A 15407-nucleotide genomic window follows, 5' to 3' on the forward strand; every position below is an offset into this window, starting at 1 on the left:
ATAAAATATCTCAAGCAATTATATAAGAACCTGATACTATGTGTCTCAGCAGAGCAATGAGCTTATCTGTTGAAATAAAATCCCCAGTAAAATCTAAGCAGCAGACTACGTTTACAATTTATATATGAAGTTGAACTGTTCTGGTAATACACTTCCTACCTAATATAAATTATACAGAGATTTCGTGGCTCCTTTTTCTAAGGATGCTTCTGAAATTCTGATCCAAATTTATTGCAGCGTTCTGGACTTTCAGCTGGCCTTGCTTCTGAAGTGGAATATTAGGAATTATCCTTTGTTGTTGCTTTCCAATTTTTGTGGAAAACACTGTGCATGCATAGTTTGCTACAGTTCCCTTTCCTCCTTTGCAAACCTCCCCCAGTACATTACCAAAGCAGACATGCATAATGATAAACTGCAAAAGAAAAAGAAGAAATATTGATGCTGTATGTAGGATTGTATCATTTTTGTGTGTGAGAGAGTGCATGTAGTTTTTACTGATATGAGCTAGAAAATAAAAAGCAAATTTGATGTGATTGGCTGCTATTGTATCAAGATTATATTGGGGTAGTCTTTTACCAATGTGCAGTGGTATGTTTGAACATGACTAACAGCAGTCCTAACTATAGGAAGCTGGTGTAACTTAGGCCAGTGTAATTTATACCGGTGTAAGTTACCCTTATCCCAAACTCCATTTAGGAGCCCCAGGTTGAGCCAGCAGGTGAGTATAGGTCCTAGGTTTCAAGGATTGGACCCAGGTCACACAATCAAGCTGAACAGGGTTTGGAATAGGTGTAAGTCTCGCCTTTCCCTGTCCTGCCTTCACCACATCCCTTGAATATTCATTTTAGAGTTTACACTGACATAAATTATGCCATTTTAAGGAGCTTGCTCATTCAGAAGATCTTGATCTGTGCTGGAGTAAGAGACTTACAGCCTGGCTCAGGTGGGAATGCCCAAGATTCACTAAACCAAAATCATCTCATCCCTGTGGACCTTGGGTTTCAATTGTGTTGTATAAGGCTACTCAGAAGTAAGCCCTGTTGAATTCAATATGACTTCCAGGTAACTCAGTATGGAATTTCACCCCAAAGGCTGCAATCCTTTGTACACTTACTAGGGCAGAAGTTCCAGTGCTTTTTTTTCTGGAGATACGCGGGGGTACGCATACCCCTAAACATTTTGTGAATCTTGGTACTTTTGTCCATTTACTGTATTTATTTTTCCTGATTTGAACTATAAAATGGTGATTTTCTTGAGTCAAAATGAGAGTACCCCTAAACATTTATTTTTAGAAAAAAAGCACTGGTAAGTTCAATTATATTCAGTGGAGCTTACTAAGTAGATCTGTATAGGATTTCACTGACCTAGGAGCGCCAGATATAGGACAGAGTGAATTAGAATAATTAGTGAATTAATTCACTAATAATAATTAGTGAATTAGAATAAGGGGAAAATATTCTTACCCCTGCTTGTCAACAAGAAAAGTCAATTTTGTTAATAATTCTAGGGCCTCATGATGTGCTATATAAAATGAATATTCTGCCACGGTAGAAATACACACACACCTTGAAGTAAGATTACTTCTGACCATATTGAAAGAAATCTTGGAAGAAAAGAATGAAAAGGGGAAGACAAGTAATACAATATTTTCCCATTAAGCAAAACTTTGATAGAAGTCAAAGTCATTCCCAGTCCAGCAAAAAAGTATGATATAACAAAAAAACCCAATTTTCTCTTTCATAAAATATGCATTGTCTTTTGTACAATGCTAATAAATTTTGAAATGACAATTTTGAACTGTTCTAAGAACTGAAAAGAACATCACTGGGATATTTGTCTTTTCAAACAATCATACATGATCCCTACTATTGTAGGGTTTATCCTATTTTATTTATTAATTTTAAAGTAGCAATATGGGTGGGTGGGTATGGGTTACACAGTTGAATAAAGTGAAGAGTTATTGGCATCAGAAGACATGAGTCAGATACCAACTCATAAGGACATACTGAAAACCTTCTTGTACCAGGTTTGAGTAATAACTTATCTGTCCCCCTAAACTGAATGCAATCCACCTAGCATACTTTATGGTTTATCTAGAACAGTAATGGGGAACAAGTATAGTTGGACTCTTAACTATCATCATTCCCAGCCAGCATGGCAAATAGTCAAGGATGGAGGGAGTTGTAGTCCACACGTTTCCCATGCCTGATCTAGCAGAAAAACTCCTTTTGCTGGAACTATGAAAACAGAGTGGTATGTCATCAAAGGCCACAGTATCAAAAACTGCTGGTTAGCATAGTCTGCAGAAGTTTCTCTGCCCATTTTTAAAAAGCATACATCATGGGTTTTTGTTTGTTTGTTTCCTTTGTAAACCCCTCTGAACTAGATGAAATAACACACCCTGAGTGTCAAAATAACATAAAAGACTTTGAATTTATATGCAATCCCAGATTCACTATCTCTGATACAGTTTGAATTATTGTGACTAGTTATTCAAGGGATACAAGGCAGCTGGGGATGGGTGGAGGAAAATGGCTGGATGACATTGCATGTATTAAGTTTCTTTTCTAGATTATGTTCACTTGAATCTCTTTGAGAAATATGATTATATGGATATGCGTTGTTGTGTAGATCAGTTCACCAATGTTATAGTTTCCTTTCCTATTTTAGTGTACTTGTTTAATTATTATGTGGCTTTGATCAGTGGCCTTTTCGTGAAGGCTTGGTTAGTTTGTTTGAAAAGGGAAGGGCACACAGATCTAACAATAAAGTGTTTCTTTTCCTCTTCTAAGTGAGACATTGCCAGAGGACTCAGTCTGTTAGTGTATTTGAACTTTTCCTTCATGGAGCCCCTTTGGAGTCTTAAATTGGCATACAAATTCAAATCTGATTGCCTGTGGAAATTAAGCCTGGAGGAATGGATGGTTTCTCTACAGGAAACACTTGATAATAAAATTGAACAGTTGGATTCTACTTTGAGGGCTGATATATACATGTAAGACCTGAAAATCAGCAGCGATGTCTAGCAAAAGATGATGCAGATACATTTTAAATAGCTTCTTTGATGCCAAGCTTTATTTGTAGCTCATATTAGACCATACATATCTTTAACAATCTATATGTTAATGCAGTGGGTTGGGTTCAATACAGCTAGGATGAATCGTGACCTAAATTTTATTGCTGGCACTTACCTCCTCAAATAATTCAGACTGGATTCAACAAACTATGACCTCTAGCTATGGTTTTGCAATTTTCGTGTCATATTGCCCAGGTATGCAAAAGGAAGATGCGGACAGTTGAAAATGGGTTTAATCATGGCTTCAATTTTTCTAACTACATCAAATGATACTGGTAGAGAGAACGGGGGAAATATATATTTGTGGTATAACTTGTCTAGAGAGGAGGACTGGGATGAACCATCACAGGATGCTTACACCAAGTAGGGCTGTTGGTCCATCTATCTCAGGATTATCTATACACAGACTGGCAGTGCTTCTCCAGGGTTTCAGAAAGAGGTCTCTCTTGGCCCTTCCTGGAGATGCCAGGAATTGAGTGAGACCTTCTGCATGCAAAGCAGATGCTCTGCCACTGAGCTAATGACTCTTCCCCAGGAGAAGCATGTCCAAAACCCCTCTGTAGCAGACACTTCGTATATTTAAAAGGCTTAGTAAACTGCGTAATATTTCAAAAATATTCAGTGGTGCAGAGTCTAAAATATAAGCAATAAATCATTCAAGGGAAAACAGAACCTCGAAGCAATAATACGGAAATATGAAAGCAAATGGAACAGAAATTCAGACACATAAACCAGGGTCCATTCTTGTGGATCAAGGAAAGCATGGGCAAAAAGATAAGTCTTCGCAAGATGTTTGAAACAATTCACAATTGCTGCTTCACATAAGGCAGAGAGGCAAGAGCATTCTACAGTACAGGGGCCACAGCAGAAAATGCCCGTTTTTGGGTCACTGCCCTATGAGACTCTGTATGGTGTGATAGCACAAGTAGAATTTCTCCAGATGATATAAATGCTCTTACAGTCCAGGTGGTCTTTCAGGTAACATGACTGAGTTGTTCAGGGCTTTGTACATTAAAAGGATGTTGAACATGGCCTAGGAGGTGATCAGTAGTTGTCAAGTACCTCAGGGTCCACGGAGGGCTTCCCAAAAGATAACCCCCACTCCCCTCTAGCTTGAATTAGCCATGGTGGGCAGGGTTCCAGAGAGCATGGTTCAAAATGCAGCTGCAAGGTTGCTGACCAGAGTTGTTTTTTATTTGAGATTGTAAACTGTTTTGAGGCAGAAGTATTTTTTTAAAATTCTTGTTGCCCCAAGACACTCTCCTTGCCCCATTGCTTAACTTGTGAAATTCCACAAAATTTCATTTGAAAAAAATGTAGGGAGGAACTAGGAAACCTCTGGTCCTCCAGATATTGCAGGACTCCAAGTCCCACCAGCATGGCCCATCATAACTGAAGGTGGGAGCTGTAGTCTGACAACATCTGAAGAGCACCAGATTTCCCATTCTTGATGTAGTGAGAGGGAATACAGTGACTCAGGTGGGCAAAAATGTTACATAACAAGTTGTACTATTACTGCTGATAATAATGTATATCTCCAAGTTTAGTCAAAGCAATTCCAAGTAAGCAGGCAGCAGTAAGTTCCTGGGTAGCTCAATATAAAGGCTTTGAAAGTGCACAAAAAATTGAATATGACCATCGACAATAGAGCAATGTGAGTGTCTCTCTCCAATATCTGCTTTCTGTCTGTGTGCTGACTGACTGAACCCACTGCCCTTTTCAGAATGCCTCTGGCGAAGTCGGAGAAAAGACCTGCTATTCATGATAAAAGCTCTTTGGGCTCAGACTCCTTTGCCAGTTCTTCATCAAGGCTGTCCAGATCCAGTACGCTTGGTCTCAGTTAATAGATCAACTCTGACCTTTGTGGGAGAGAGCGAACGGGGAGCGGGGGTGAGAAATGTATGAGAACACTTTAAAAAATATTTCTGAATGAGGTGCTAGGCCACAGAGGGGAAGTTATGATTCTACATGCAATTTAATCATACTTCCTTTTCCCGGACTCGGTGCATGAGGCTTTGGATAATAAACTAAGTCTGAAAGTGACTCTTTGGGGGTCTCAGGTGTGACGCCCCAAAGGTGACCAGAAGGGCTTGACTTCAGTGGTAGGTGGGGATGGGATAAGGGAGTGAGTCTTAGACTTGAACCCTCCCTGTGTCTTAGGGATGGGAGCATGACAGGACTGAATATTGGAACAGGCTTGAAAGTCAAACAAATCTGTTATAAGTGTTTCAAAAAATAGGTTGTTTAACAGCGAGTATTTTGAATCAAGCTAGAGGGAGAGTTGATGGGTGAGTTCTCTCTCTCTCTCTCTCTCTCTCTCTCTTTCACACACACGCACACACACACACACACACACTTCTAGCGTGTTAGCCTGTTCTTCCAAGTACTGCATAGAAAATAGAGGGTTACTTCATTGAAGCAAAATGCTAACTGCATACAGACCAAGAGCCTGGATAGTTTGAGAGTTAACTGTACTACAATGGATTAAGTTCTTTGAGGTTTGTAGCCAGCCTGTTAATCAGCAAACAAATATTATCTGGATTTAATTTTGGGGAGAAATGTTACTTGTATATTTGGTAATCATGCTTTTTATGGCAATATTGTCCTTTAAAAACAAACAAAAAAGGATTATGCACACAACGTACATCTATTGGCTGCTTTACAAGAACTAATAATTTCCTTTCTGTTAATAACTTGCACAGCATTCTACACAGAGAGCACACACAATTAGAATTCAAAAATAATTAGCAACATTTTTTCCAAAATGCAGATTAATTACTAATGATGAAAGTTATAATATCTGGTCTCTGGAGACAGCAATGTAGCTAACTACAACTTAATGGAATATCCATGTGTAAGAAATGTGGTAGCTTCTTACGTGTCATAATTTCCTTCCATGCTAATAAAAGAAGCTTGTCGGAAATAATAGCACAGGTTCGGTGGGAATTGCTTTGGGCGTAGCAGGAAACTCTGCCAATGGTGTTGATGATAGAAAGGGCTTAATATTGCAGAATGATACCTATCCAGTGGAAAGGAATGTTTCTGATGGCAGAGGCCTCAGCTGTGCCCAGACAGGTGGAAAGTTACCGCTGGTGGTTCTCTTGCCAGCAGAAGTAGGCAGAAAGCCATTATATGGCACATTTGAGAGATGGGGATAGTGTACCAGCAGCTTTGGATCTGCTGCACTCAAAGCCTTTGCATCCCCCAAGGGACTCAATTCTTTGTTCCCTCAGCTATGCCAGCCTGGAGCTGGCATAGTGAAAAAGAAAGAAAAACTGCTCTTACACACTCCTGTTCTGCTTTGACTGGTGCAAGCTCACAGGGCTTGTGATTCAGCAATGGATCCATCCCTGCACTGCTCCCCAACCCCACTTAGGATTGCTCTGTAACTCCCCCCAAACTAGAGCCATATTATATTAATTTAAACTTCGTATCTAAATCATATTAATGATTAAATGCCTAGCCGTTCACCGTAGTTACAGCGTATTCTGTTACTAATCTGTTTATCTGAAAGGGACTCGAGGGCCATTAGCTCCACTCTTGCCATGGGAATGACATTAACAGTGCATCCTACAGTCCGAAAGCATACCAGCGTGAGTAGATAAATAGGTATCGCTGTGGTGGGAAGGTAAACGGCATTTCCGTGCACTCTGGCACTTGTCACAGTATTCCATACACCAGAAGTGGTTTTGTCACGCTGGCCACGTGACCCGGAAAAACTGTATGCGGACAAACACCAGCTCCCTCGGCCTGAAAGCGGAAATAAGCTCTGCACCGCATAGTTGAATTTGACTGGACTTAACCATCCAGGGGTTCCTTTAGCTTTACCTTTTACCTTACTCAGAAGTAAGCCACATCAAGTTCCATGAGAGTTATTCCCACTTAAGTGAGTGCATAGGATTGTAGCCTACAAATATCTAAATTATTCTTAACAGATGTATAATTTTAATAATCATGGCAGAAGGACAGATTATTGGACAAAGTTGTCTTTTTAAATTCTCCAACTTTAAAATTCATATCAGGTTCATGATACAGAACCATATCTTTACCAGTTTTATTACACCCCTGCAGGAATAAAAAAAAAGATGTTCAAGGAAATGTAGGTGATATCAATGTGTGAACACAGATTTTATGAGCATTTTGGTGAAACTGCAAGTCATTAACCATTAGCATTGACACCAAATCCCAAAGTCAATGATCCCAAAGTCTTGATAAATATCCAGATAAATGTTATTAGGGCAAAATAGAAGGAGAGGAAGAAATTGTGTGCTTTCATTCTTTTATCCTTTTTACTGGGTTTTCACAGCATTAGACTTTTTCTTAGACTCTTAGACTCAATTTCAAGTTGTAATTCAGAAAGAACAGCACAATAATAATATTCTACAATATTCTAAAACACTTCTAGTGGTCATGATTGAATCACAACTTTGCAAGACGAACTTAAATTATCTGTTTTTATAAAATACTCAGAAAAGGGGGGTGTTGTTTTTCACATCAGAATATTTTATTTTTTGGGAGAAGCAAATGTTCATGCAATGCATGTCAGACTCCAGTAGTCAACACCACTATAATATATCTGTTCTGGTCCATCAGTTGTTTACAATGCAACATGATGTAGTGCAGTCGGTAAGTTATTCATATCATGAAGAACAATGTGGGCATGAGTTTCTCCTGGAAATGATTCTTGCTGTTTACAGGTCTGACAAATTTTGAAAATACCTAGTTGAAATGAATAGGATCAAATTATACCATAGAGTTGCATTCCTACTGTCAGGGAAAAGTTAGAGTTAGAAGTTTCCAGTTTTCCAGAGGGAGAATGTTTTCCCCAAGGGGGTGGGGGGAGGAGAGCAGTGAATCTAACAGAAGAGAGCAACAGGAACAACAGGGAGGGACAGAATGTTCCCAGGAAAGGCAAGGGTTAAGTTCTAGCTCAGATTCAGAGGAGGGGAGATACAAGCCAGCTCTAGCCAGGAGGTTAGAAAAAAGAGCGGGAAAGCGAAGGGAAGGGCGCCTTCGCCATTTTGAGGGTGGCTGGTCACGGAGAAGCAGAGCTCAGAAGGTATCTGAAAGAAGTGACTCTGAGGAAGAATAGTTAAAGATATGAAGCATTTATAAGTTTGTTTGTTAATACACAATAGGTAAAGGTAAAGGGACCCCTGACCATTAGGTCCAGTCGTGACCGACTCTGAGGCTGTGACGCTCATCTCACTTTACTGGCCGAGGGAGCCGGTGTACAGCTTCCGGGTCATGTGGCCAGCATGACTAAGCCGCTTCTGGCAAACCAGAGCAGCGCACGGAAATGCTGTTTACCTTCCCGCTGGAGCACTACCTATTTATCTACTTGCACTTTGACGTGCTTTCAAACTGCTAGGTGGGCAGAAGCTGGGACCGAGCAATGGGAGCTCACCCCGTCGCGGGGATTCAAACTGCCAACCTTCTGATCAGCAAGTCCTAGGCTCTGTGGTTTAACCCACAGCGCCACCTGCGTCCCTAATACACAATAAAAAGTTATAAAAGAACAAGAAGCGTTTGTGTGGTGATCTGAAGAGGACAACGACCAGTCCTGACACCTGCTTGCTAGCTATACATTAAATGACTGTGTAAAAAAACCGAAAAACAGTATGGAGACAGTAAACTATATATTGGGGGGGGGGGAGGACCGAATCCCTTTCATCAAGAAAAGTATATTCCTTATTAAATGCAGCACACAGCACAGTGTGTCATGATAGTAAACTCTGTTCTTTGTTGCTGGGATATTTATGTCCTCTGTTTACACTTTGTCATACCCTTAGCAGTAGATATAATTCTGTTGGGTTTACAACACTTTGTACAGAACTGTACAGAAGCTCTCCAGTGATATACTTTTTAACTGGGTAACTTTTTATGCTTCTGTAATGTCTTTTGGGGAGGGGGGGTGTCCTCACTCCTTCTACAACAGTTAAACAGCCACATAAACATCTTCTTTTGATAAGCAACATTTCTGCTCATGTTGCACATTTCTGTTTGTATTTCCATATAAGGTTATAGACCAGATTCTTGATACTCTCAGAGCTTAAAGGTGTGTTTGGTGATGGTTTCAACAGAGTTATGCTTTACTCACAATGTATTAATAGAAATAGAGCTGGAAGAGTCTAGGAGTCTGCTTTCTGTCTCTGCCTAGTCAAAGGGCAATACCTTCTATTCTCTGGATTTCAACTCAGAAATTCATTAATCCTGGACCAGGGATAGGGAATAGATGGCCCTCCAGATATTTTTTTGGGCCATAACTCCCATCACCCCTGACCATTTCCTATGCTGGCTGGGGCTGAAGGGCACTAAAGGCAGCAACATCTGAAGGGTCACAAGTTTTCATTCTCTGGTTTAGCTTCCACTGCATTCATGTACTGCCTTGCCCTAGTTCTAACATGCTTCCCAAGCTAGAAGTGGAAGTGTACATATGTTACCTTGATTAGCATCTGGATGTGGGGAAATCCACTACTCAACAACAGACTCTTGTGAGTAAGGTCTGAGTGAGGAAACAGCTTCCTGCATGTGGATAAATCCTTGTAGAATCCAGGACCTTTTTATTTCTGTACCAGTTTGGTTCTCCATTAATCCCTCATTCCTGCAAGAAAACCATCACACAATCTATGCAAGTGCTAATGCATTCTCTTTCTTCAGATGATGTCCAAAGAGCAAAATATACACCTTGTGCAAAGATACTGTGAGGCATCCTTCCTAAAGCATTCCTAATGAGCATCCCCTTTTTCCACTGGCAGTAGTGATTTATCTACTGCCTCAGACTTCACTTCGACTAAGATAAAGAGAGGACATGAAGTGCAAGTATGTAATCTTCCTTTTATCTCTTCTTCAATATTGCAGGAATTCTACTTTAAATGTGGAGCACACCCAACCTCTGACAGTGAGACATCTGTGGCACTGAACCTCATTACAACAAATAGTCGGTGCATATCATGTATAACCTGTACAGATGTTCGGTAAGTCAGCTTGAAGAATGCTAAGCACAGTATCCTGGCAATACTAAGACTGCATTTTTAGGGTGTGCTACTTAATTTTAATTCTGTTTTGTTACAATGGAATATGAATCACACTTTCCACAATAGAATTTCTGGGGGTTTTATAACAGAAATCATTGTGTTGATCCTGCTACTGAATCAATTGGCAATATGCATTACATTGCTTTCCCTCATCCAATCTATTAGGGACACAAATGTTGCGTACATATTCAATGGTTATTTTTGAAATTCTGGAATAAAACATTTTAATAATAATAATAATAATAATAATAATAATGTCAAGTGGTCCACTTTTAAATCTGGGAGGAGACAGTGGTCCAGTTCAGGGAATCATTTTAAGTTTTATAAACCCGGTTTATGAACCTGGGAATTAGCCCCAAAGCACTCTTTCCTCACACCATATCCTGATTTTGGTGTAATATTCAAGGCTTGTATTGTGCTAGAGTTCCCCATTAGGTCCATAAAGACAGCATGTTTATAGTTGTATACTGGAACTGTTCCATAAAGGTAAAGGTACCCCTGCCCGTACGGGCCAGTCGTGTCCGACTCTGGGGTTGCTTGCTCATCTCACTTAAGACGCCGTGAGCCAGCGCTGTCCAAAGACACTTCTGGGTCACGTGGCCAGCGTGACAAAGCTGCTCTGGCGAGCCAGAACCAGCGTAGTGCACGGAAACGCCGTTACCTTCCCGCTATAAAGTGGTACCTATTTATCTACTTGCACTTGGGGGTGCTTTTGAACTGCTAGGTGGGCAGGAGCTGGGACCGAACGACGGGAGCTCACCCTGCTGCGGGGATTCGAACCGCTGACCATGTGATCGGCAAGTCCTAGGCACTGAGGTTTTACCCACAGCGCCACCCGCGTCCCTTGGAACAGTTCCATACTTGGTGTCAATTAACAAGCCAGGAAACCACAACTCTGGCCTAATATAAGCCAATATCTTCATGCTTCAGCCAGTGTGTGGTAGAGAGGTAGAGGGAAAGTGTTGAGCCCCAAGACATATTCCCAACTTTGTAAACCAGCATGTATGAAGCCTTGAATGATTAAAGTGGTCTTGAGCAGGGACAGGGAGAGAGAATTTCTGGAAAGGCATACACAGTTTGAAAATAAATAGATGTTCTTTTTTTCTCCATCTCAAGCACAACACAATATAGTCCATTAAACTGTTTCGCTGTGCTGCTGGTGCTGCCTTGACTGTCTGCTGACAGTACTTTGCTGTAGAAAATGAGCCTTTCTGATAGGTTAAAAGATAAGTCAGCTTTGAAAAGAATAGTGGGATGCCCATCACTTCACAGATATTTGAGAGTTATAAAACTGTCATCTGTCTCTCTTACAATTCATCTTTCAGGCACACTATGCTGAATCACTTCAATAGCTTGTGCCGTCCATTAGGTCTAGAGTGTCACCCAGCTGCTGGGACAAAAAGTATTGAACACATTCCTTCTCTCTGCTTTTTAGGATGATATAGACAAAAAAGTTACTTTTGGGTACTAAAGCTCATCCTGGGATAATTTGGTCATCTGTGTGGGGTCTATGTTTTGGTAGATCTGATTTTTAAAAAGCAATATAGAGGGAAGGAGTTGGAGCTGTTGGTCTTTTTATAAAAAATAGTCTGCCATCCAAGTAATAAAGAGAGAGATTTTTCTTTCAAAAAGGTTCAGAAAAAGGTAACTGCAAAGAATAAGGGGCTGGAGAACTTGAAAGCATGTAGCCCTATTCCCAGATTTAATTTTATAATTTCTATTAAGCAGGTTTACTAAAAGTGAAAATCAGGACAAAGTTGTTGTTGTTTGTTGAACTTTTTAAATTTTTTTTAGTAAAAGCTACAATAATTTGAGTTTTTGAGCTTTTTGTGGCATTTTGGGCACAATTTAACCCCTGTTGCTGGTTTTCCAGGACATTTGCCCGATTTCCAAAAAATAACCCAGGATGCCATTTTTGGAGGCGAATTGCAGGACATGTCCTGGAAAATCTGGACGTATGGCAGCCCTAGCTAAATCCAAAGTTGATATACCATGAAGTATAATGCCTTTTGGCAGGACGCGGGTGGCACTGTGGGTAAAACCTCAGCGTCTAGGACTTGCCGATCGCATGGTCGGCGGTTCGAATCCCCGCGGCGGGGTGCGCTCCCGTTGCTCGGTCCCAGCGCCTGCCAACCTAGCAGTTCGAAAGCACCCCCGGGTGCAAGCAGATAAATAGGGACCACTTTATAGTGGGAAAGTAAATGGCGTTTCGTGTGCTGCTCTGGTGCCGGTTCGCCGGAGCAGCTTCGTCACGCTGGCCACGTGACCCGGAAGTGTCTGCGGACAGCGCTGGCTCCCGGCCTCTAGAGTGAGATGAGCGCACAACCCTAGAGTCTGTCAAGACTGGCCCGTACGGGCAGGGGTACCTTTACCTTTATAATGCCTTTTGGTGCTTCCTTCTTAACTGCAACAGAAGGAAAAACTGAGAATTGTCAGTTGTTAACACATGCACACATTTTCTCTTGCAGCATGCAAGATGATGGATTGATATTTTAAAGATGGTCTGAACTGGTTCAGCAAACAGCAAGCACTTAAAACAAATACTGAATATTGTGGTCCCAAAGGAAATACATTTTTGTCAACTATTTCCAATGTTTTTAAAAATATATATTTTTAAAACAAAAGCGTCAAAAGAGTTTGGCATAACCCCTAGGCACTTGAAAATCAGACTCAGAAATCACAACAGTGTTAAGCAACATGAAAACAATATGGGAGAGCAAAAGGGCCTCATGTTATCTTTCAGGAACCAGGTTGTGTGGTGTACAGTTCCTCAAGGCACTATTATTGTTAGTGTTCAAGGAGATGCACAGGTATAAAATATACATAGGACCTACCCTTATTTACCAGAGAAGAAGAAATCCCTAGGAAGCTGAAGTTTTCATTGTTTTTTATTATCATGTTACCTTTTTTTAAAAAAAAGCGAAGTCCAGAGCTCATAGGCCTGAACATGGCAGAAAAATAACATAAAATAAAATTGCCCCAATGAGAATTTTATTAAGAATCATGAGAGCTTCTGTTCATCTTTTCTCAATTTGCCAAGTTTTAAGGGATCCTTACTTTACTAGTGATAATATAACCAGGATGGCAAGTCTCAAACAAGTGGAAAGCTTTCCATAACTGTATAATTTCAGGCTGATTCATATTATCTTTACAAATCTGCAAAATCTGAATACCAGTTGTATGTTGATAAGAGCTCTAAGGAAAATGCAGAATGTCAGAGGCATGTTAGAATCTTCTCAGGGCATTGATAAGAAGTACACTACCGGTATGTGGGGAAATGTTTTACTGCCTGAGTCTCACTTGCAATGTATATTGGGGTACTAGAATGTTGCCATGTGGTGTTTCAGGAGAAGAACATTTTTATCTCTTTCCCCAGATATTTTTTTTTTTTTGCTTTTAAAAATAGTAATTATTAAACAAAAATTAAGAAAATGATATCAACAGTTTTAGACTTTATCTTTATAAACCAAGCCAAATTGAAATTTATCTCATGGTGGTTAATTTTTCCTATACCCTAGCCATGTGTTGTGTGTGAGAAGAAGGGCACTTATTTGCTTCTTTAGGTTGGTTTCTACTTGGGGGGGGGGGAATGCACAGGACTATTTTTTATCCCATTACATTAACATAAAGGTAAAGGGACCCCTGATCATTAGGTCCAGTCGTGACCGACTCTGGGGTTGCACGCTCATCTCGCTCTATAGGCCGAGGGAGCCAGCGTTTGTCCGCAGACTAAGCCACTTCTGGCGAACCAGAGCAGCACACGGAAATGCCGTTTACCTTCCCGCCGGAGTGGTACCTATTGATCTACTTGCACTTTGACGTGCTTTCGAACTGCTAGGTTGGCAGGAGCAGAGACGGAACAACAGAGACCGAACCCCATTGCGGGGATTCGAACCGCCGACCGTCTGATCGGCAAGTCCTAGGCTCTGTGGTTTAACCCACAGTGCCACCCGCGTCCCTTACATTAACATAGCCTGGTGTAAAAAAACCCCCAAACCCATCCCATTTGTAAGATTCAGGGCAGATTCCAAGTATACATTTAAAGCATATCCAATGCACATTTAAAATACTTGACTTTGCCCATGGAATCCTGGGAACTGTAGTTTAAGAGCACTGGAAATGTCAGTTCTTTGCAGGAAACTAGAGTCCCCACGATTTAATGGGGTGTGTGTCATGTTCTTTAAACATGCATTGAATGTCCTTTAAATATATGGGGTGGATCCACCCTGAGATAATCTTATCTCCAATCGTGAACAGAATTAGAAGAAAAATCAGAAATCCACTGAGGATGGATGGATGGATGGATGGATGGATTATATTGCCTTTCATCCAAAGATCACAGGGCAGTTTGCAACATAAAAAATACAAAATGAGAACAAAAAATACATACTAAAACAAAAACAAGCTAATAACCCCACTCCCACAAACACATTTAAAAGGCTATAGAATGTTAATCAGTCAAAGGCCTGGTCGCTGAATTCTGCACCAGCTGAAGTTTCCAAACCGTCTTCAGAGGCAGCCCTATATATAACGTGTTGCAGTTAACCCTCATAGTTAAATAAGTTTACTGCCACTACACAAATATGTAGGAGTTTTCTAAGTCATTGTTCCCTAATGGAATAGATCATCAGTTATCACTTCCTCTTACATTATGCCAGTAAACATGTGTTTCTTTAGCAGTTTTGATAGTTTATGTGAATGACTGGGTAATATATGCAGTGTGTTTGCAATGTGTGTTGAATTTGTATTGAACATACGTTAAATGTACGGTATGGATCTGCCCTCAGTTGGTGTTCTTGTGTGTGTGTTTTACCACTGGCATTTGGGGGGGGTGTTGCATTTTCTTTACAGGCTGCTTTACAGAAAGAAAACTATAATAGGTAAGTGGCTCAGATTTGTGGACATTGTTTATTACTTTGCATGTGACAATAGATTAGAAGGATTAAATTGTAGATCTGTGTAAATTCTGTGAAGAAAAGTGCCCCTGGGTTGGATTTAAACCTTGTTTTTCATATAAAGGCTAGGGAGATCCAGACATTGCCATGGGAAGTGTGAATTACTTTCAATGACCTTATTTGCTTTTCATGGATTCCATTGCTTGCTTATTCCCTAACTGAAAAGAGAGCACTACCAGGGCAGCTTCATTTGAGGAAACTCGGGAAATTCTTTTCATGCATGTGGGGAGATATTTGAGAAACCCTGAACTTAAAACATCCAGAATTGGCTGCTGATGGACATGGTATACTGAATGAGCTGCTCAAACGAAGACTGCTCTTGTTGTTAGTTTAGGATGT

The 15407-nt window shown here is 40.5% G+C and overlaps 1 protein-coding gene and 1 long non-coding RNA gene across 5 annotated transcripts in view; one reads left to right on the forward strand and one right to left on the reverse strand.

Annotated features, from left to right (window-relative positions):
• The window catches only part of PRKN (parkin RBR E3 ubiquitin protein ligase), a 582309-nt gene that overhangs the window by 288434 nt on the left and 278468 nt on the right, over positions 1 to 15407 (forward strand). For all 4 annotated transcript variants that reach the window (XM_083434186.1, XM_083434187.1, XM_083434185.1 and 1 more), the window contains exon 6: positions 9938 to 10053. In XM_083434186.1, the coding sequence (XP_083290312.1) occupies positions 9938 to 10053 (116 nt within the window). The remainder of the gene's footprint in view (positions 1 to 9937; positions 10054 to 15407) is intronic.
• Positions 1 to 15407, reverse strand: part of LOC310674722 — an 84791-nt gene that overhangs the window by 66356 nt on the left and 3028 nt on the right. The window lies entirely within an intron of this gene.

Source organism: Podarcis tiliguerta, assembly GCF_965153285.1.
Source record: "Podarcis tiliguerta genome assembly, chromosome: 3".
In the NCBI taxonomy this organism is placed as follows: Eukaryota; Metazoa; Chordata; class Lepidosauria; order Squamata; family Lacertidae; genus Podarcis; species Podarcis tiliguerta.